The sequence below is a fragment of the Hemibagrus wyckioides genome, linkage group LG27, assembly GCF_019097595.1.
Source record: "Hemibagrus wyckioides isolate EC202008001 linkage group LG27, SWU_Hwy_1.0, whole genome shotgun sequence".
In the NCBI taxonomy this organism is placed as follows: domain Eukaryota; kingdom Metazoa; phylum Chordata; class Actinopteri; order Siluriformes; family Bagridae; genus Hemibagrus; species Hemibagrus wyckioides.
In genome coordinates this window covers 10961365-10985394 of record NC_080736.1, presented here as the reverse complement: position 1 = coordinate 10985394, position 24030 = coordinate 10961365, and the positions used below count along the sequence as shown (strand labels likewise).

The window sequence follows — 24030 nt, the reverse complement described above, 5'->3', positions numbered from 1 at the left end:
TGTCACACTATTAAATGTATAACAACAATGGCTATATATTATACTGTGTTATTATCTATTCTATAAATAAACAAAACAAAAACACTATAGCTTATAATTCTAATAGTTCGTACTGTTCCTATATCTACATTTCTAAACAGCTGTTTAAATATTCCAGCAAAAAAATATTATCATTCATAATGAATTTCAACAAACTTTATTAGAAAAGTAGCAACAAATCATCTATAGCCCATAAAAATAGCCACATCCAAAGCAGTGTAATGTGCCTGTAATATATCACAAAGGCAGAATAAACAGCTTAGAAATGCAAAATAGCCTAACAAAACACTGGCCTTGTATTTTGCATGTTGCTAAACTTGTAGTCCTGTTAATCTAATGCTCCACTTTCAGAATATCAGCAATTTCAGGAGTAGGGCAGTTTGAGGACAATCGCCTACTGGTAGTGCAGATTAACCCAAAAAATAAATAATAATAATTTCACTTGATGTGAAATGCAGTGTCTGTCTTGCTACGGCTCAATCCGATACATGACACACAATACACGAAACCTTTTTGGTCCGCATTACGTCTGCCTTATGGCCAATTAAATGAAGAAATATTATGATAAGTTTCGATATCTGGATATTTGAATAGCTACAGCCATGACCGTCTGTGGGAAGCCAAATAACTGTTGCATTAAAACTGTGGGAGTTGTGATGAGGAAAAAGTAGCTCCAAAAAATTTGTGGAGGAAGAAAAAAAAAATCCACAGGGGCCTGAACAATCCAGAAAGAGAGAGAGAGAGAGAGATGGGGATGGAAAATTATTGAGGGTGTGTTCTAAACACCGAATGTTCTCAAAGCTGAAAGTGTCCAAGGACAAAAGGAGAGAAGCTATGAGGGGAAAAAAAGACAAAAAAAGTCTCCTGGAATGCTGAAAATCAACAATGTAAGTCACTGCTATAGCAATTTGTTTAAGTGTTACTGGCGAGTGTTTGTGCCAAGCAGGCTGCTGGCTGCACCGCTGATGTTTGAGGAAGCAGTGCCAGCTAGCGCAGCTGTGAGCCCCCCCTTCTCTTTCTCTCCCAAACACACACACACACACACATTCTCACAAGACAGAGTGAGTGAGAGAGATGGATAATCTAGCCCGATGCTAGCCTGAAAGGAAAACGCAGAGCTAATTGGGAGTGCACGCTCTCAGATGAACTTCAGGATGTGAGTGTAGAGGTCACTGATTAGCCGCGTCCTCGTGAGCCTCCAATCGCGGGGCTTTTATCATCCTGATCACATCCTCTATCCTGCTGCTGGAGTGCTGACAGGCCGACTGATCAATACTGCACTCGCCCTGCATGCCGCTCTCCGCCCTGTCGTCCCCCCGCTCCACATCCTGAGCTACTGATGCAGGCTCGTGGCTCAACCATACTGCACTGGGACACTGTGAATATTTCATTAGAAACATGTGAGGTTTGGTTTTTTAATGTCTCAGTATCTTCAGCTGGCATGCTTTAATCCTCCTTCTTATTTGTCCCAAAAGCAGAAACCTTACACCACAGCTCACATAATGCTGCTTTCTAAATGGGATGAAACGTAAATAATGACCAGCCGTGTTTACCTCCGCATGTGCTGGTTTCAGAAATCTACACACATCTGAAGATGTGGAGGAATTTTCTAGAACAGAAACTCTACAGTAGTTCAGTTATTCAAATCACACACTTATGAGAAAATGTGATCTTTCTAATGTGTTATTTTACATGTATTAACGGCTCAATCGTACTGCTATGGTGGATGAGCTACATTTTCTAAGACTAATGATTAACAAAAAGTGCTGAAGCTTTCTAACAGTTAATGTTTCAGGACGAAGGAGTTTGTGCTTATTAGTTTCTTGGAAACATGACAAGCTAAAGTTCCATCTTAGCTTCAACGGAGAAAGCAAAAAAATTACTCCTCGCTCCATCCGATCTTCTAGCACTGCTCGACTGGTCCAACCACCTCTACAACTGTACAAGCGAGGTCTACATCTGGACTCTTCTCTGTTCTGGTGGTGGAATGGACTTCACCTAGATGTCTGTACAGTCGAGTCACTGTCCGTCTTCAAACGATGGATGAAGACCTACTTTTTCCTGAAGCACTTAAACTAGCTCACATTTATCCCTGTTTGTTTTTATGTATTATTTTACGTAGATTTATAAAATACAATAAAAAAAAAACAACTCCCAACACAGTTTTTAAGCTGATGGTATCCCAAGTCTGTGACCTGTTGAACCAGTGTTAATGTATTCACTGATAAAGAGATTTCAAAGCACTCTTGTGCGTTGCTCTGGTTAAGAGCGTCTGCCAAATGTAAATGTACAATGGCACAATGGTCAGCAATCCAAGAGAGCAAAGCTTGCCAATGCTCTGAGAGCAGCAGCAGCATATGATCTCTCACCTGTCAGACAGAGGAAGAGCAAGCACTTGTGGGCAACTGTTAGCTCATGTATGTGGAAGAGGGCAGACAGCACGTTTCTCTGTGATGCAGCATTAACAGCAGTCTGCTCGGCTGGTTTCGCCTGTCTTAGAGGAAGCACATGATAGACTTCATTCTCTAGTGGAACCACTTCAAGATGGCTCTCTCCTTACCGTTGAGCCGTATCACAACAACCCCCCACTGTGGATTATCTTCCTCTATCAGCATACTGAATTATACTGTGCAAAATATTATTGGCACAATGTTTCTTTAATTTACTTTTTTTTTTTGAATGAGTGAGTTTCAGGCTTTCCAGGTTCCATTTATGTTTAAAAAATGTGAAATCCTATGAGAAGTGTGTATGTCGTCATATTTTTGTTAATTCACTATAAACCTGCCTATAGTAGTTCAGGCTTCTGCATATCTAATCATCAAATCCAACCAAACTTTTACCATGTCCTAAGAAAACAGTACAATCTCAGCTAAAGGGGAAAAACAACAAAAACCAAAAAAAAGCAATTTAACGTAAGCCTTCTCAGCCTTGATACTTTCCCTGGTCTAAGCAGAGCTTTTGTCGACTATGTTTTCCTGCAAGCCGACACTATCGAGAGCAGTCCTCAAACTGCACCGCTATCAGCTGAGCTGAGCGGCAAGAGACACGGCAGATGAAGCAATATCCCTCTACCGCGATGTGCTGAGATGCTTGTCGATGGCAGCATCTTTTTCTCTAGCTCTCTTGGGAGGGGGGAAAAAAAAAAACACATTGCGTTTCAGCATAATGAAGGATGGGAGTGAAAGAGAATTCATCACTCAGCCTATAAGGAGGCATCCAGGTGTGGTGTTGAGGCACGACTACATGTACAGGACACATGTGTACACATGCACCATGAGGTTACATCAAACCCCAACAGTCAGGCTTTCAAGTCAAATCAGTCCTGAGGACACATTATGACTGTCACGAACTGATCTACTGATAAAAACGGACTGAGCCGAGCCGAAGAGGAATAGTGCGTATATTTTACTGTGTGTACGTATGAAACCAATATTTGTGCTTTGAATAAAATGGTCGAATGGAGCTGGTCTTTTAAATAACTATGTTCCAGTGAACAAAAAGCCACTAGACTCATTATAAAGCATATACTACAGATTTGTTTAACAGTCACTAAGGTATGTAAATACTGCCTCCGCTCTGCTTACAAAGCTAAACTCTTGAACCAGCCTACAAAAAAAAAAAGAAGAGAGCTGCCCGTTATTAAATAATAAGCGTCCGAAAGGCGAGTGTGTGAGCAGGGCGCCTCCTCCAGCCTGGGCTGAGCTCTGCTCTTGTTTTGATACTGAGGAAGGTAGTGATCTAAGCATCTCTAGGGATCAATTCAAAAGGCAAGCCACAAAAACAGCCAATTAGTAACCGCACTCCGCTGCCTAACTCTCTTTTGCTCTATTGCTTTTCTCTCTCTCTCTCGCATTCCTCGGGCCTCTGTGTTTCTGGTGCGCACGGGCCGCGTCCGTCCTAAACAAACATGAGCCGAGGAAATAGTAGGTACTGCTAAAGGCGAATGAACCGTTCCTGGCTCGTAACCCCTCCTTTCCCGAGAACATGTGAAGGCTCAGCCATGTTCCTGTCGCAGTGCTCAGAAATCTGGAACCCCAGTGCAATTCATTATCCCTGTCAAGCTAATGTTGCGTGTTGAGCCATATGGCAAGGCTAATACATGCAATAAAAGAAATTCCTTCAACTTGTTATAATCAGCACTTTGAGCTGTCCAGAAATTGACATAAACAGCCTTATTGTGTTGTGCTGCTTTTGCTGTTACTATCCATGACAAAAACAGGAAAGCAGGCAGGAAGAGGGGGGCAGGCTGAGAGAGAGGGGGGGGGGGACTAAGTAGTGCAGACAGACACAATGATAGAAGGTGACAGAGATATAAAAAAAGATTAAAATGACAGCTACACAGACAATTTAATTTACAGCTGTAAAAAGTATCTGTCCACAAGAACCTTCAGCTATCAATGCAGCATGAAGCATTCACACACTCACACTCTCTCTCTCTCTCTCACACACACACACGACATTATGATGCCAAGAAAAGCATCACACCCACTCGCTCACTGTCTCTCTGGCTTTTAAAACCAATCCTTTGTTTTCCTGTCGCTGTTTGCGTACATCTCTGCTGTTTCAGAAGCTTTTTTGATGTTGCGACTGGTTCTGTTTGATGGTAAATAAAGTCAGCCAGGCTACGCCGTGGGATGGGTCGACAGTGTGCTGCCAAATAATGCAGCCGTTCGTCTCCTCCCTCAGCAGACTTACAGTGGCCCGTGCCTGTAGAGAGGGGGCTGGCCCACACAGAGCCAACAACAAATGTGTAGGGTTCTACACTCCCCTCTTTCTTTTACACACACACACAGTGAGCTCAGCATCAATTTCGGTTAATTACAGCCCTGTCAGCAGCGGCATTATTCAAACAGCTAGCGCAAATGTTAATGAGTTCTTATTTGCATATTTATTTTTTCCTTTGTTGAAATGTCATTGATTATTACGTTGTACGATGATGAATGTCTCTGCTGATGCACTCTGATATGTAATTAGTCATTAGCTGAAATGAATAGATCAATTTAAAAAAAAAAAAAGGGGAGAGAGATAGAGAGAGCATGGGATTAGGGAGAAACGAGACAAAGGGCTAAAAGAATCAAACGAGGAAGGAGTCAGAGGGAAAGAGGAAGACGATTCATGAGTCATGCTCTCTGAGAAATGAGAAAGCTGATCATGGCCTTGTCCTCTCTCATGTTCGGTCTCTCACATCATGTTCTATGGTTTACTGTTCACAATAACATCATATAATAATACTATTACAACACAGAACATGCATTTAAGTGGGTCTGATCATGAGAAAAGTGAGTCACTTATATAGATGATGTTCATTGGGTTTCTTACCGTTATTGAAAATGTGAAGAATCTGACTTGAATCAAAACTCAACTCCACCCTTGTCTAGCTGTAACAAATGTGGCTAGGTTACTAGCAGGTTACTAACGTTCTGGATGTCAGGAGGACGCAGGGACGTTTCTAATTTACATATCATACATATTCATAGGGCCTGGCGTTTCAATAAGGGGAAAGCAATAAGGGGAGATGCTGCTAGTACATAAAAAGTTGCTAAAGATGACAATGTTAGAAATGACTTTTTAATTATATGATTTATGTTTCTTAGTTATACTTGTAGATCTAATGTACATGTATTATATATATATATATATATATATATATATATATATATATATATATATATATCATTAAACAATAAATAATGAGACAGGTTAAAGCAAACAAAATTGAATTAAATTAAAAATAAAAGTAAAAAAAGAATACATTTATAAAAAATAAAATAAAACACTTTGTTTGGCAAATATTGTCCATCGTTTCAGTTATTCTATCAGTCTTTTGTTTGTCAGTATTTAGTTTGTAATATTAGTATGAATGAACTTCATATTGTGAATGGGTTTTTAAAATATATAGATACTGGATTATGGACAACACAAAATCTGATTATATTACAAATCTTCTGAGCAAAATACTGGATATTAACTTATGGTTGATCTTTAGCTTCATTTATCAGGATTTGACTGGAGTGAGAAAAAACAAACACATGACCTTCACAAGGATGCAAAACATGAGCTGATATTGGTTATATATACTGGTGACATTAGTTCACCAAAAATCCCAACTTTGTCTGGAGGTGGGCGAAAATCATTTGGCATTTTGACGGACGATTTTGTGAGAATAAGAATTTCGCCTTGAATTGTTCACAATGTCTCCAAGACAAATGTCTAAGTGCCTTTAACATGAACCTCTGTGACAGGATTAGCAGCCCAGTTCACAACAGAGCACCTGTATAACCTGTTAAAGCAAAATGGCTTTACCTGTCGATTTCCCAGAAACCTCCCTTTACCCACAGGACACTCAGTATTGGACCATCATGGTGTAAAGTGGACAAAAAAAAGAAATGGAAAAATGTTTTTGCTTGGCCTTTGCTGTGTCTGGGCATAACCGCCTTCTTCAGCTAGTGTCCACTATTTGGTGATATATATGAGAGAGAGAGAGAGAGAGAGAGAGAGAGAGAGAGAAATGCATTACTGCAGACCAGATGGGAACATTCCACATGACCAAACCAATCAATCACCTTGGTGGGACGCAGGTGCGACACAGCCGTGCAGCAACACACCATTTCACAGTCTATCGGCCACAAACACATGGTCACCAATCAATGGCACCCTGAGGGCTCGCGAGAGAGGGAGCGGCTTGCCCCTAGCCTACCGGTTCATGCCTGATGACTTCATAATCACACATCCATCCATCCCACTCTCCCTCCTTCTCTAGCCATCTTCTCTCCCTGGTGTTTTCCACAGAGCAGGGTGATGAGCTATCTAATAACCTTCTCCCTTCTACACGCTGAGCTGTGTGATGCTGCCTCGCCGGCTTCCCCTTGCGAGCTCGACAAAGTGGCCGACGTCACAGTGACGAGCCTTGAGACGGGAATAAAAATAACGAGCCATGGAAAAATGAGGGTAGAGACGCTCTTTCACGTCCTGGGGCGGATACCGAATTGTTCAAATCACATCAAAGGCAGTCTGGAAGGTTGGTATTAGATGCCAGGAAACAATGAGATTTCCGAAGAGCCTGGAATGAAGGACATAGCAGGATGAATGGAAGAGGGAAATTCTGATCCCAGATTTAGCCACCCTGCATTCCTGGCATATTCTCTTTTACACATGAAGGCCACTGTACAAGCTGACAAAGAAAACCACAAATATTTAAGAACTGGCAGGCAATCAAACAGAAAATGTCCGGTGTACTCTTTAAGCATCTTTTGATGTATAGTTTCCAAAAAATATATATATTAAAAAAAACTCATAGCCGCTAAATATAAAACCACTAAATTTCCATTTAAAAATATACTGGGCATCATTACTAATGAGCTTAGTTAGCGATCTTTCAAAACCGTCTCGCAGGCTTGAACGGATTGCACTGGTATTATTAGACTTGGGGTTTATTATTAGCTTTTATCAGAGGATCACATTGTACCTATAAATGCTTAGCTGTAGGATGTGTGTGCTGAGCTAGTGAGTCAACTTTGCTTTCATAAAATCATGGCTGCTGTGGTATAATGTGACAGGTCTGGTTAAAGGTAAACACAATGCTGAGAATATTTCATGGAAATAGTGGCACTGATACCACTGGGTTATCAATGGTATCTGCCTTGGGGCCTCAGGTGGTTAGCATATACCATTCATCAGATACCATTCATCCCATTGTGATGAATAAAGTATCTATCTATCTATCTATCTATCTATCTATCTATCTATCTATCTATCTATCTATCTATCTATCTATCTATCTATCTATCTATCTATCTATCTCATACTGAGATTTGTAATATACCTTAGATAAAGGTCATGTGCAGTAAACAGGATGTGATTTGGGATTTTATCTATCTGTTGGATTTCTTATGTATTAAAAAAAATATTGTGATGTGAAGATGACTGAAAATTCGTGTATTTCTGGGGATGCTGGGGGTCAGAGACTCACTGGCCACTTTAATAGGAACACTGTTCATTTACATAATTATCCAGCCAATCACATGGCAGCAGCACAAAGTATTAAATCATACAGGTACTGGTCAAGACCTTCAGTTATATCATGTTCACATCAAACACCCGAATGAGGACACACATGATGAAAAACATGATGTCAGATGGCTGATGGTGCGAGATATATCAACCTGCTCAACTCCTGGGAGTTTCACTCAGAAAACAGAAACATTCAGGAAGGCAACAAGAAATGCCTTATTGATGAGTGTGGTTGGAGGAGTATGACTACGGCAACCACTCTTTACAACTGTGGTAACCGGCAGAAGTTCCACTCCTGTCAGGTAACACCAGGAATCTGAGGCTATCATGGGCACAGACTCACAAACTGGGAAGCTAAAGAGCGGAAAACGTCCAGAAGACATTTTTTCACTCTTCTTTTGTCCTGGCTTGGTGGTAGTGCTGCTGTCACATGACTGAATAATGGGCATGAATGAGCAGGTGTTCATAATAAAGTGCTCATGACTGGGGGTATATTTATTTAATTTATTTTAATATATTTAAGTAATTAAAATTGAAAGAAATTTTTTATGAAAGTAAGTATACACACACAGAGTGATCAGACTGAGCACCCACATTAGGTCCCTGTTTTGGAGAGTGAGAAAGGCGAGTATGTGTATTACTTTTTTCTTTTTTTTTTTCTTGGAGAGGTGGGGTGGCCCTCTGAGAGATCTCTAATTACAGTTGATTTAATCTGCTCTCATCATGGGTCCAACCACAATGGGTTATGCAATCCCTCCTGCTCCCGTTAATGTCATATGTCCCGCATGTTCTCTCTTTAGATTACTCGGCTTCAAAGCCTCGCCGCTGTGCTGTTTGTATTTAAAGTCGAGTGTAAGATAGAACATGTGAGTTTCATTAGTCTAAATGGCTCCTGGCTAGTGTGGCTAAAGACAAATAAAAGAATAGACATGGATGTAACAGATAGAGTGAACTGGAGCGAACTCTAGGGATGTGCAAGGTGGTGAATGCTGCGGGTTACGTTACACACAAGCATGGGGGTTATAAAAAGTGTGTGCGTGCGTGTGTGTGTGTGTAGGACTGGATAATGCTACATGCTAGTGGAATGAGCACATCTGAAAGAATCTAACATGATTACACAGCCTCGTTTAGTGGATTCAGCTTCTCTGTCAGGGGGATCTATTTTTAGGTAGGCCGCTCCTGGCTAACCACCTGAGACCCCAAGCCAGGTGTGTGTGCTTGTGTATGTGTGTGTGTGTGTGTGTGCGTGTGCGCGTGTGTGTGTGCGTGTGCGCGTGTGTAAATGCAGCACCTGTGGGGCACGGTAGGACCTCTGCTGCACACAGGTGGCGGACAGAAGCCCCACTGTCTGACCCACGAGCCCCCTCTGATTTCAGCAGGTCTCAGAGTAATTACACTTCACACAGCCCATTACCCATTAGCTTCCAGAGAAGCATGTCTTCCTACATTATTACACACAACATGCCTTTCAAAGACATCTTGCTTTATCCGTGTGGAACTTAAGATCCATTCAGATTTAAGGCTTCTGTCAACTTATGCTGATGATTAGTGTATTAGATCTATACCAGATGTGGGAAATACATTATTGACTCCAAAATCAACCAAGTCTGCTATTTAGAGTTGACTTTTTATTTTTAATAAACGTTCTTGTTAGTTTTTTTTTCCTTTTCGATTTAAAGTTGGCAGGACTGTACTGGAAGTAGGTGTAGTAAACAGAATTAAAAAATATGCTTATGTCAGCTACCCAATCCAGCCAGACAAATCTGCACACACTCAGCCTCGCTGTGCCTCAGAGACTGTGCTTGTAACTCTATCTAGACTTTTTTAACATTTTGTGCGCTTACGTTTAGCGCTATAGTTTACACACAGTCACGGCAATTAGTTCTACATTTTCTGATTTTTTTGTAGCACTTGGGAAAGGTGCAGGAATTAGTAGAATGGCTTGACAGTACTAAAATCTTCTGGGTCTTTTGCCAAAGTTAAACATAAGGACGCTATAGATTTTTGAGCACATCCATGATAAAACTACGCTTAACATTTTCTTGCTGTACTTAGACATTTTCAATCAGTGGATCTTGTTATATGATTAATTAGTATACTGGGTTAGTTGGGTTTCTGTGTATAGAGTATCATGACATGATTAGCTGCTTTTGAGCAGGCTGATGGGAAATGGGAGGGGTGTGAGCCCCCTGCTGGGCAAACAATTTACACCTCTCAATTTTACAATGGGACAAGCACAATTAAAGCACTGCCACAATTGATTTATTTTAACATTTAAACCTAGTAGGCAAGGAGCAGTTATAAAGCAGTGTACAGGTGAAGCTCTGAGTGTCTATTTTCATATAAGCCATTAGCCACGACTGTGGAGTGACATCACAAATACACTCAGTGTAAACAGGTGGGAATGTTTGAGCCTTTAAAGAGAGTTGCAGGTGGGAAAGCAGCAATCATATATACACACACATCATACACACACTTGTTAACACCTGACTTGCTTTGGCACATGAATTACTTTTAGTAGTATTTTAAATCATGCTGAGACTGCTTGAAACACAAATAAAGCCGAGTAAAGACAAATAAAGACTCGAGTAGTATCAATCTCTCGGTCTCTAAGGAAAGTCCAGTGTCTGGCTCCTGATTGGACGGGGAGCTTATGAACATTGCCAAACACACCATGGAGGAGGTGGAGGAACACAACAGAGATGGATGGTGAGGGGGAGTGTGTATGTAAGACCGATTCCAGCAGGTATGTGGGACTGTGGAAACGTAGTTCCAGTCGTCTGTTAGAGTCATTCACATCAGCGGCAGAGAATTAGCCGAGGCCCAGACTGCATTCGTTCCACTGGCAAAATTCCTTCCTAATGAATCACTGGCTTTTAACTTAAACTGTGTTTCATCTAACAATTGCTAACATTTTTATTGGCAAAAGCTGCTGCCTGGAGCTATGGGATAAAAGATGGAGAAGTGGGAGGTGGACGTGGTCAGGGGAGGTGAAACTGGAGGAGAGAGGGTTAATAAGAGACTTTTTTTTTTTTTTTTTAAAGAAAGCATAAGTGGAAAAGTACATGAAAGGAGTGAAACGTAATCAGTCTGATGTTATTAATCCAGATTTCAGGGTTTTGTTAAGCCGTTACTCCTAAAGAAGTGTTAGTGCTGCACTTAATAGTAGCAGTTGATGACAGTCCCGTGAGCCGTCCAGCAGGTCCGTTCTGTACACACTTTAAACATGGACATCTTTCTTGAGCAACCTCTCTGATGAGTCATGCAGCATTATTGGATGTGCTTGTTTTGATCATCTCTGGGAGGATTTAAATTAGGCCACCATTGTGGCAGGGCGAGTGAAGTGGTGGGCGTAAGGTTAGAATAAATAAACAAAGCTCCGCTGCCTCCGAGAGCTGCGCTGATAAAACACTGTCAGAAACATACAGGTGCCCGTAAATACCATTGCTACAGGTCGTGCCATCTACGGGATTTAACCGCGCAGATATAACGTCTGAGGATGTACAACTTATCGGATACAAAATGCACTGAAATGCTCAACAATTACTTTTTCTCACCACAAACGATGTTCCGTCAATTCACACAAAATAATAATAAAACACATCACACTGGCAAATTGGGAAGGTGTAGCCTAAAGCATCAAGATTAACTTACTGCCTAGACTACAGCTCACAATCAAGTAATCTATCCTATAAATAAAATAAGATCATCTGCTTTATAGTTTTTGATGCTCATGCATTAATAAGACAAAAGTTCCACACCCATATGTGCTTTCTGAACAAACTGATCAAGATTCATATACTCACCTCTACTATTCTAGAAAGGGTTTGAACTAAACCTGGGCGCTTATATATGAAATCTGATCAAATAAATAACAAGAGCATTAGTGAGATGTTTAATGAGGAGTTCTGGAGTGCAGTCCAGTGTTCCAGTTCATCACAAAGGTGGTCAGTGGGGTTGAGTTCAGGACTCTGTGCATCATTGACTCTTGAGTTCATGGAGCTCGCTATGTGCAGAGTGTCCTTACCATGCTCAAACAGGTTTGGGCTTCTTTGCTGCAACTGAACAACTACAGCACACAGTTGCGTGCTTCCAACATTGTAGCACTTATACGATCCACATATGGGTGTGATGGTCAGGTGTCCACAAACCTTTGGCCATATAGTACAAGTTATGACCCTAATGCTGCTCAATGACAAGATGAATGTACAAGAAGAAGAAGGAAGATCACGTGTGTGCGTTCATCTTCGCTTTTATATTTGCTGTGGTGGTTTCTAGCCAATAGAACAGTGGCTTCTGGGTAAAAGACTACTGCTGAGTCTGCACCAAGTGGTCTCCAAAGCTACACAGAGTGCGCTCATGAGAAATGGCACACCCTACGATTAATAAGTGAGGTGCTGCAAAAGAGGAGTATAATGTATTTAATCAATAAATGGAAAAGAAAATCCATTTATTGATTAAATACATTATGCTTCACCTATGTGTTTTGGTAAGCCTAGCTTAATTACCTGTCAGAGTTTAGAGATGTTCATCATGAAAATAACATTTCATAAAACCAACTAAACACCATAAAATATCATGAAGCAAGAGATCAACAGCTTTGAGTGAAAATACCCGATTAAGCCTTCTCCATATTCACCATTTCACAGACAGGGGCTTCACACACCTGCTGCATTTGTTACCTAGTGAGAAAAATGACATTTGTTTCAATTCAACATCATCCGTGAAGTCATGCTTCTTAATTAGCTATGGTGGTGATGATTTAATTATTATCTGAAAAATATCACCCACAATATACACAAATCTCCTGCTTCTCTAACAAACTAGTGTAGAGTTAGTTATAGCTGATGGTTACAGGCGTGTACAAAACTCTTGCCTGCTGCTTCACTCACAGGCTCGAGTAATTGCCATCACCCATGTGAAAAAGCCTATAATGTGTTTTTTCTTTTGTTTACTTGTTTATCAGTTGGTAAGAACCAGTCAAAGACTCAGTAAAAGATTACTTAAGGGCTGAATCTGGCTCGCAGGTCATTAATTGAGTAGCCCTGTCCTACAGCCCTGCGGATCTTGTGCAAATGAGAACCGCAAGACCACAAGTGTGTCACTTGGACCAACTGTCTCCATTCCCAGAGGGATGAGGTCATGTAGTACAGGTCATTCTCACATTTACAGCATTGTGATTAGAGCATGGAGACAAAAGACTGTTGACTTACGGTCTGGAAGTAGACCCGAGTTGAGATGCAAAACCTAATTATGCAAAAGATTCTTATCACTGAACGATTTTCTTTTGTTTTTGTAATTGATGCCAACACTCCGAGCCCAAAAACACACGAGATAACAAGATAGGATAATTCTGGTCAGAGGCAGGGTGGACTAGCACAACGAGCCAGACCAGGTCCCAGCTGAAGCCTGCAGCTGGCCTGCTGCCCCCTCCAGACTTGAGCCAGGCCCTAGGGAGGTTGGGGCAGAGATAGAGGGCTGGATGGAAAGTGAGGGGGTGGAGAGGGTGATGCAGGGACAGAGGAAGAGGGAAAGAGGAGATTTGCGCCCTTTCAGCTCGTCTTGATCTCTTCACGCTCAGCTGAGCACAGTAACAGATAACCGCACCCTGCAGCTCTGCATAATGACTGGCTCTATGCTCCACACTTCCCAAGTAGCCCTAACACCACCAGCCGCAGCAGCAGGCCCCGGGCCTCTCCTCCCTTCCACTTTCTCTAATCTCCTCATCATCTGCCAAGGTCTATGCCTCAAAAATATACATCTTCTATCTTTCTGCCACTCTCTCTGGCACATGTAACTGTACTGAAGTGACTGTGTAGATGCGACTGGCTTTTTGATTTATATTAAAACGCATTTGAATACCAATGTAGTGTTCACTATGCTTCAAGATATCGCATAAACCACCAGAAAGTAAATAAATAATATATGAGAGGAAGCCATTATATCATAAACTTATCCAAAATAGCTTTGTTAATGATGATATTTAGCAAGATTTTGCATTTCTCATGTGACCTGTTAATGTGTGTGGAGGAAGAGGAGAGCGAAAGTGGAAGACAGAAAGAAGACAGAATGGAGGCAGAAAGAGAGGGGGGGGGGGTATGTGAGAGCAGCCTTGGCTGCACCTGTGGCCTCTCTACTGCTGTTGCACTGAGGGAGTGAGCACCTGAGCAGCACCTGGTCACAATCAGAGCGCCAGCTAGTACAGAGTCCTTCAGAGCCACACACTCCCACGCTCACACATACACGAAGACACATGCTCACACACATACACACACACGTGTACATACATGTTGATGTGCACACAACAGGGATCCGGGACACAAAGTAGGATTTAATACTCCACACTAAACAATTTAAGGAGAGAGAGAGAGAGAGAGAGAGAGAGACAGACTCTCTTTAGCCCACCCCCAGCCAGTACAAAAGGATGAGAAAACGTGTCTTAGAAGAAAGGTCTTGCTGGAGGGAGAAAAAAAAAATAAGCTAAAAGGAGCTACAACAAGGTTGGCGTACATTGCGCTGTCACTAAACGACTGCATAATTTCATTTCCTGGAAAGCCATTAGCTTTCATCAAAAGCAGAGAAGAAACAGATGAGAACAATTCTTCTGTACAGGGAATTCATTTAAGCAGCGTAGGAGAGCCACGCTAACACTAAACCCACCACAGGCAGGAAATGTGGATGCAAATTTCAGAAATTAATGCAGCATTCCACAATTATTTTCCCTATAACAGTTAGCATGCTTAAAGAGATTGAATGACCTCAAGCCACCAGGATCATCTCATATCATGCGGCGCACACACACACACACACACACACACAGCTTTAGGATGTATATTTCACACTGGAGGTTTAAAAATTCAGTAAAAAGAACAGAATTTTATTCTTTGAAAAATATGAGAATTAAAAAACGATAATCATTTGGATGATAATCTAAAATGGATGAATTTGCTGAGAAAAAAAAAGATGGCATTCCAATATGAATCTTAAAAATATATAAGAAAAGTTTTCTGAAAGAATGCGGGCAGGACAGTGGTTTCTCCCCCACTGCAAATGATAAAACCTAACATATTACTCCTTAACTACTAACCGCACTTGAGCACAAGGTTCAAAATAATAGAGAAACAAAGAATAACAAATGGTATGTTTTAAACAGTGGTATGTTTTAGCTAATAAGGGGAATTCGGTGTTAAACAGAGGTCAGCTAGCTGTCACGAGTTCTGCCAAGTAATCAACATTTTAAATGTGAGTCCTGTAAAGCAAAAGCTGACAAGATACACAGTCATCTCCACAAGTATTGGAACAGTGACGACATGTGGTAGCTTAGTGGTTAAGGCATTGGACCAATGATCAGAAGGTTGTGAGTTTGAATCCCAGGTCCAGCTACCACTGGTGGCCCAAATGTCAGGGTCCTGGGTTCGTGTCTTGTGCCCGCTCACTGTGTGTGTGGGGTTTGCATGTTCTCCCTATGCTTGGTGGGTTTCCTCCGGATGCTCTGATTTCCACCCACAGTACAAAGACATGCTTCTAGGCTGAGTGGAGTCTCTAAATTGCCTGTAGTGAATGAGTGTGTGTGTGTGCCCTGCGATGGATTGGCACTCCGACCAGGGTGTATCCTGCCTTGATGCCCGATGACGCTCCGTGACCCGATGATAGATCGGATAATCGTTACAGACAATGAAATGAAAAGCACATTTAGCGTTGAGATCAAAATCACCATTTTTTTGCACTTATCCTTTTTTTAAGTAATTAAAAAATATTAGAAAACATGTGACTGACAGCTGTTTCTTGCTGTCCAGGTGTTTCCTGTTTGATTGACTGTTTAAACAATAATAATTGCTCTTAATGTCTACCCTTGCCCTGCAGGACTATCCTTCCTAAACACTATCCAGGATCAGAATTAGTGTGTCCCAACTATAGTATGTTGAAATGAGCATCCCAAATATACCCAGCTGGTCAGTTTGGTCAGTTTGTGAAGTGTGGATCTCCTTGCATGAGGGAGGAGGATTTTGGTAGGGGTCTGCTTTGTCGATGGTTTAGATTTTCATGACTGCAGCAGCAGAATGAATTCAGGAGTCTTCAGAAACATTATGACTGCCAATTTATAAAGAAACGCATCTCATCTAATTGGGAGGAACTTCATCATGCAGCAAGACAATGATCCAAAACAGACTGCCAACACAACAAAGGACTTCATCAGGGGAAAAAGTGGAAGGCTTCAGACTGGCCAAGTTAATCAGCAGGCATTGAGCAGAGTGTCACCTCCTAGAGCAGAGACTGAAAGGAGAACCCCCAATAAAACAAACAACCAAGCCGCAGGACATGCCTAGAAAAGTACCACAAATTAAATTGTGATGTTGGTGGCTCGTCGGCTTGATGCAGTAACTGCAGGCGAGGAATATCTAACCAAATTCTGAGTGTTATTTATGTTAAAGATATCACTTCCAATACTTTGGCATCACCTACAAATTGGGTGGTTTGCCACCAGAGGTGCCATGGTCAAAGTTATTTAACACATCTAGATGCAAACATCAGGAAATATAAGCTGAAATTCCGGTCTATTGTCTCATATTTATCTTTTGATCTCAAAGCCAATTTCCCACGGTCATATATACTTAGAAGAAACAGTTTAGAGAAAAAGTGTAATCCTTAAATACAGCCCATCAGCTAAAACAGGTCTGAGTTCTAAAAGCTATGAATCACAGCTTTTAATAACTTCTCAACAGCTTCTTCTGAGGTTCTGTGCCATAAACCGGAAGGTTGTGAAGTCCCACAGTTCCCAGATACCTGCAGTTTGGCCCTGGGCAAGGAAGACCCGTGATGCTGAATCTTATTATTCAATTTGATTAAAAAGTTATTTGCACGGCACTTAACAACAAACATCATTACGGAGAAGCTTTACGGAAATCTAGATGCAAATTTAGATCCCTAATGAACGAGCCAGAGGTGAGAGTGGCGAGGAGAGAAAAACTCAAGAGAACCAATCGTCTTCTAGCGAGATCGGTGATTAAATCATTAGACAGGTGTAGAAGAGTAAAGTCAAACTGTGTGTTTATGTGAATAAATGTTGTGGGACGAGCAACAGGACATTTCTTTAGATTTATAACCAAGAGCTGCTTCAGTAATCATACAGTATGCAGGTAAGATTCTCCACTGAGGGTTAGGAGTACAAAGGTAAGAAGTACAAATCTTTCAGGTATCCCTGAGGGAGCATCCACGCCAGCAGAGATTATAATGGTATAAATGTACATAGTACACGTACAGTGACAATACATCTGTATTCAATCGCATTTAAATCAAGCATCACCTTTTCTTAATTCAGCTCCAACCCCAGGGGAGCCGCTCCCTTGACGACAGTTGCTAGGACTACGCATTAGCGATGCTGGCGGGACTTAAAAGCACATCCAAACAACACTTCCAGCAAGGGAAATAACACTTGACAGTAATAACGCTGCATTGTTGAGAGTCTCAAGGCCCCGTCTGCAATTAACAAACGGCAGGGTTAGAGGTGGCAGACCAGCCACTAGAGCTCTACATGCAAAGAGATGAAGGGATGAAAGCACTGGATGCAGCAGGAAGAGACGAGGTCTCTCTCTCTCTCTTTCTCTCTCATCCCCCAGGTGTAGAACAAACACTCCCTTCCATGCTATGTTACACTCTTAACTAATAGATTTGGGCTGCTTAGCGCTCCCAGGCAGCATTTGAGGATGGAATCCCAGGACATTAGTGAACAACAGGAAGGCCGGTCTTCTGAGATCAGCGCTGATTAACGGAGCTAAAGGAAGGTCCATACGGGAATGCATGCTGGTGGAAATAATTACAGCCTCATTGAGTCAATCTAACAGACAGCGAGGGAGAGTAATCTGAGCGTGTACGCATGTGTGTATGCACACGTGCGAGTGTGTGATGACACCCCTAATAATAAGAAGATTATATTATTACAACAGAGTGGCTGGGTGGCAGGCCGCAGGAACGTGAGTGTTTCCGCAGGCCAGTCAGCAGAGTTAAAAATACAGCGCGAGGCACATGGACACACACGCAGAGCAAAGAAAGTACAAATCCATGTCAGCAAAAGTAAACACACCCACACACATTTTAGATGGCTAAATTATTGTTGACTAAACTAAACAAGCACAACTCTTTCATGGCAGACTCGCTCGGCTGAAGACAAACAGAACAGCAAAAAGAAAGCAATATGGTGTTTTTTTTTTTTTAGACACAAGGAAGTTCTGAAATGTCCTTGTAATGTACTTTCTTCCTTTTTTCTGACTTTCTCTTCGTCACTGCTTTTCCTTCTTTGATCCTGAGGCATCAGTGTGACATAAATCCAGGATTGCAAAATGAAGCTGTAACTCCAAGTGTCTCTCGTCCTCACCTTTCAGCACCCACACTAGAACCCAGCTCCTTTCCTGACACACACTCTCTCTCTCTCTCTCTCTCTCTCTCTCTCTCTCTCTCTCTTTCTCTCTCTCTCTCCTTCTCACATACACACACACACACACAAACCAGGATGCTTTAGAGAATGGGTGATAAATCAGCTTGAGTGGAGATAAAAGAGAGAAACGCACACTAAACACAAACAGGCAAAGCTGGGACACAGTGTTAGTGAGAGTCTGGGAAAGTCGAATAAATATGAACTGTTCCCAGCACAAATGCAAATTCTTACAGAACTCTCAACCGAGCACAGACTGCCGCTATCAAAATACACTCTGCGCTCAGGAACGGGCAAAAAAAATTCAATACGATGTCACAAGCCGATCATTTTACTATTTAAACTTCTCTAGACTATTTTTATTCCCAGCAAATTCAGCAAAACCACTAGTTCCTTTTCAATCGCAAAGCACATATGACCTTCTTTTGTCTGAAGCAGGCCCACTAAGCACATTATACAACCCCACCACCACCACCACTACAAATACACACAACGGCTTTCCTCTGTGTGATAGATCTCCCATCTTCGAGTAGAGTTTTTAGTGTTTATTCAATCCAAAATCTCACCAAATTATCGACTTATCAATCCGAATTCGCAGGAAGAATCACGGCCAACTGTCACTGCTGTAAGTCTGAAATGTCAACAAAAGACGAAACCGATTTGTCTTTTGTGATTATAATCGGTTTGGAGAGTAAATACTGGCCTTGCTGAAGCAGCAGGATTTTCAACGTGCATGCAGATTTTTCTTTAATCTAAATCTGGATTAAGCCTTATTAAAAATGGCTTGAAACGTCTTCTTAAACACTCATCATTATGCAACACCTTACAACCTCACAGGACAAACATGCTCACAGGCTCCCTCACACACACACACACACGTCATTGATAAGCAGCGTGCATCGTGGCATAACTGAAATGCTGCAGAAAGTTAAAACGTAAAGCATCGAGATTTTAAGTCCAGTGCTCCAGATAAGACTTGGAAAGTAAACTGCACAGATTGAGGGGAAATGAAGCTGTCATGTGGTGACCATGTGCAGAGGCGTAGCTAAAGGATGCTGGGTAAAAGAGCAGACTGGAAGAAGAATGGAAGAAGTGACTGTGGCGTTGGTTCGATTGGCTGATTTCTCTTTATGGGCTCATGTAACATTTTGCGCTCATCCGGTTAACTGAATGGCCGCCTTGTTTAAACTCTTTTACAATATATAAAAAAGATCCGAGTGTTAAAAAGATTTACTTACAACAGGTGTAATGCAAATATGGATACTATATCAGGTAGGTTTTTAGGACAATATAATTTATAATATATCATGAATATGGCACTGTTTGGGAGTCTCAACACTACTGTAACTCTCATACTGGATGTTAAGGTCTATTCTTATGATACGATATTTCTCCTATTTTGCCTGTTTCAGACAGTTTTTCACACACACACACACACACACACACACCGAAACCCACGCCAAACAATACTAATAAACAGGTGTTTACTTAAAGAGTGACACATTTACATTCAGCAGCTTTGCGTGTCAAAAGCAAGCTCATCTTGGTTTCCAAACATAACGTGGAAGAAAGAAATTGTCTTTTTTTATTTTCGGTCTCGCCCGAGCTCCGGCAAAACCATTTAAATACACTTGAACTAAGAATGACCTTTTAAATGAATCTCCATTATTCAAGACACGCAGCGTATTGTGGTGGTTACTCTAATTAAAGTGTTATGTCAAATAAACAGTCATTACCCGCCATCTGCCTCGCACTAAAAACTGTACCAACTTCATTATCATACACAATAGGTGACCTCGACTAACCCTGACGTGCTTTCAGCTTGTCATACTTCATGGGGATAAAAGATTGAACAAGGCAACACACACCAAGCGTGTTAATAAAAAACGATAACACATTAAAACACACAGGGTAGAAATATAGTGCACACAATACAGCCTAGAGAACTCTCTTCTTCTGGTTTTAATAGAACACTAAATTCATAGATCTCATAAATGGCTACGTTTTATTTATTTATTTATTTTTGTTCTATAGATAACAAGTGCACAGTTTTGTCGAGAACCAGCTGGTGACATAACAGAGTCAATCAAACCTTGTCCATTTTTCAGTGTGGATATAAAAAGAAAAGGCAACTCCTCGCTAGGCAGAAGGTAAACGAGGCACTGCCTTCCTGCGACTTCTATTTTCCTAAAGAAACTGAAGACTGGGGATTTAGGCTTTAGCTAATCCACTTAGTCCACTGTGGCTCTGTCTTTAAACAGGTCCAGCACAAAAGCAATAAATGAATATAGAAATAAAGCGCAGGAAATGGGTCACTCACTTCCTGCGCTAACATGTGAACCGGCGTGTCCTTCGGAAATGCCACTGTCTTGATGCTGACTCTTAATTGTATTACGCCTCTCGCTCTGGGTCGAGCTCTTTCATTAGTGAGTAATAAGGTCTGAGCGTGGTTTTAATGAGGTTGCTCCGAAATGCATAATTCCCGTGTAAATCCCAGATATCGCTGCTTAAATTCGATCTGATAAGACCCAGGCTCATCGTCCAATCCTGGCTGGATAAATGTGTGCAATTTAGCTGCGCTATCAGATTGTCTAATTCCCTGACACATCATTATTCCTGAACAGTCCCATATTTTGCTACTTACAGGAATAATTAGAGTTATATACACAAGACTTGAAGAAGCAAGCATCCGCTCCGCTTTCTTACACACACACACACACACACCAAATTGGCAGAAAGATAACATTTAGCTTCCGTCATCTCCCCATCAGCAGCGCTCATGCATAAACTTGCCACCTTACATGGCAACCGGTCTCCAGGGTGAAGCGACAAAGCGTCGCGATCGGACGCTCATAAAGCTGTCGTGTGCGCATCACACCAGAGCAGGAAAGAAAGTGCTTCAGTATACGACTCTCATCCATAAACCATGCTCATAAGAAACACTTTTATTTCATATTTAACCAACCTACAGAAAACTCATCGAAGGGCAAGAATTCAGCCCAAAGCACAACATGACAGATCTGCAGAAAGCATGATTTTTTTTTAAAATACAGGCATAAATTAGTCAATTCATGACCTGAAGATGAGCAGGATAATTGTGCTAATGTGCATTTTTAAGAGTAGGTTGCTTAACAAGTGCAGCAGAGTCAGAGAGAGAGAGAGAGAGAGAGAGAGAGAGAGAGAGAGAGAGAGAGAGAGAGAGAGAGAGAGAGAGAGAGGGAGAGGGAGAGGGAGAGGGAGAGGGAGGGAGGAAAGCCAAAGCCCGACCTCATCTATCGATTCAGACGGAAAAACATCTGAAATATATTTGGAGTGAAAAGAGGAACTCGGCTTGGTTCATCTCGCTTTCGCACACCTCCGTGGAGTGAACAGAGAGACCTCAGAAATCTTATGACCTGACTGGTTTGTGTGAGAAATGATCTCTGGCACATCTGCTTGTTTCACCACCGCCCCCCTCCCCACTCTCTGTGCTAGTGGAAGTAGCTGCTGGCTTTTTTGATGATAGGTAGAAGAAAGTCTTTTGTGATGGAAAACTGTACTGATGGCATGACTTCCACCCTGAGAAGGGAGGGGGGTCAGCTTGTGAGAACAGTCAACACAGGAAAGAAAGAATGGGTGGAGGGAGGGAGGGAGAGAGAGAGGCAGGGAGGGACAGTCAGGGACGCAATTTATATATAGACGATAATGTCTGTAATATAAAGTGAAGCGACTAAATGTGCGACAAGTACACTGAAGGAGATAAATAAAAAAATCTTGCTCAGGGTGAAAACGGGGGGAGGACGGGGTGACAATCACCTTGGATACTCACCCATTATGTTGGAGCTCATGAAAGGTGTCGGGGACAATCCTTCATGGGACACTAATCGACTGTCACTCAAGTGATCACCATAATGAGGGCTGTCTGCGAAACCCTGGGGGAAAGAGATCACAGCATTAAGCACATTATTAGCCAGCTCTGCTAATTGAGTGCTATGACACTCCTCTAATTACTGAAGCAGAAACGGGCAGCACAGTTGGTCAACCGTTCCCTGAAACGATCGATTTTTTCCTTCAACACCAGTTGTTTTTTTTTTCCAAATCTTGGATGCATTTCATTAAAAGGCCACAGAAAGCCCTGAAGACAAGCCAGCTTCTACAAAAACCATGAGCGGTGAAAATTAATGGTGCATGCATTTAAAACGCTGATTTTTTTTTTGTAAGACACTGGGTTTTTATAAAAGATTACGAATGAAATTTACATTTATCATTTACATATTATAATCTCATATTAGTCGAGTCTTTACTCTGACAGAACTGTGCTGTGCGGCTGCACTAACAGACTGTTAGGTGTTAAGAGTGACAGATGAAGGCTGGAGAGAGGTTTGGAGTCCCAAAGTAAGATGTGCTGCGACATGGTCAAAAGTATGCGGACATTCCAAAACGACAGAATTGTTTTCCTGTGTTGTTTTTTTTTTTTTTTTAACATGCGTTCCACTACATGTTGGAGCGTAGCTGTGGGGATTTACCACAAGAGCTTTAATGAAATAAGGCAGCTGGGGTGCAGTCAGTGTTCCAGTTCATCTCTAAGGTGTCCAGTGGGGTGTACAACTCCCGAACCTGAGTCATGAGTTCTTCCACTCCAACACATGGCAAGCCAAGTCTTTATTTAGCTCGCTTTGTACAGAGGTTAACTGTCATGCTGAAACAAGTTTGAGCCTCTTTGCTCTAGTAAAGAGAACTACAGCATACAAAGTGAATCTAGCTTCATACAAAACCACGTAGGAGTGTGATGATCAACTGTCCACATACTATTGGTCATATAGTGTTTAATCTCCACATATCTGGTGTCACAAAATTTTTTTTTAAAGAGTTTTCTCTTAACCAATTATTTTATTATTATGAAATAACAGCTAAAACAATCATGATCAGTCTTATGCTCTTCATCACATTCATAAACACAGTGAGATACCACACAAAAAGAGTCAATTATTGAATCAAATACAATATACTAAGCTTTATGCTAATTTCTTTCGCCTTGATTATCGGCAGCACCAGCTAGTCGACTAAACACCACTAGAATTGATTATCCTGGCTTGTCGGGAGGAGTCCTGACTCGCACTGCCACCCAACAACATGGCTGCTACACATGTAGCACTTAACCAGTGGACAATGTAAATTACCCATAACCCTTCATGTTGTCCTCATTTCCACCAGCAAGTGAGCCGTGACATATTTGAGTACCCATGCTGAATTTGGTTATCCTTCTTTGCCCAGGTACCGTGTGAGGCAGGCTGGGGCATATGGGTGCAGGTAAAAATAGTTCAGACCATCGATTGATCAAAAAGTCGTCACAGAATCGGCCTGATTAATCTCGCTCTTTCTGCCTACGAGTCTTTTGTCTTGAGGATTTAAGCTACCAGCAGTGCAAAGCATTTAAGCACCACAAAAGAGCAATTTTAGATTGATTTTCATTTATTTATCCTAGTTAACATTTTCTTATCGCCATTTAGACTGATCTTAAATGTTTTTCCTTCGATCTAAAACGATAATCAGCCATTATTCTAGTAAAGGTC

General features: G+C 41.6%; 1 protein-coding gene across 2 annotated transcripts in view; it reads right to left on the bottom strand.

Annotated features, from left to right (window-relative positions):
• tcf12 (transcription factor 12) overlaps nucleotides 1–24030 on the bottom strand; it is an 85068-nt gene that overhangs the window by 37320 nt on the left and 23718 nt on the right. For both annotated transcript variants that reach the window (XM_058381867.1, XM_058381868.1), the window contains exon 5: nucleotides 22287–22389. In XM_058381867.1, coding sequence (XP_058237850.1) covers nucleotides 22287–22389 — 103 coding nt within the window. The remainder of the gene's footprint in view (nucleotides 1–22286; nucleotides 22390–24030) is intronic.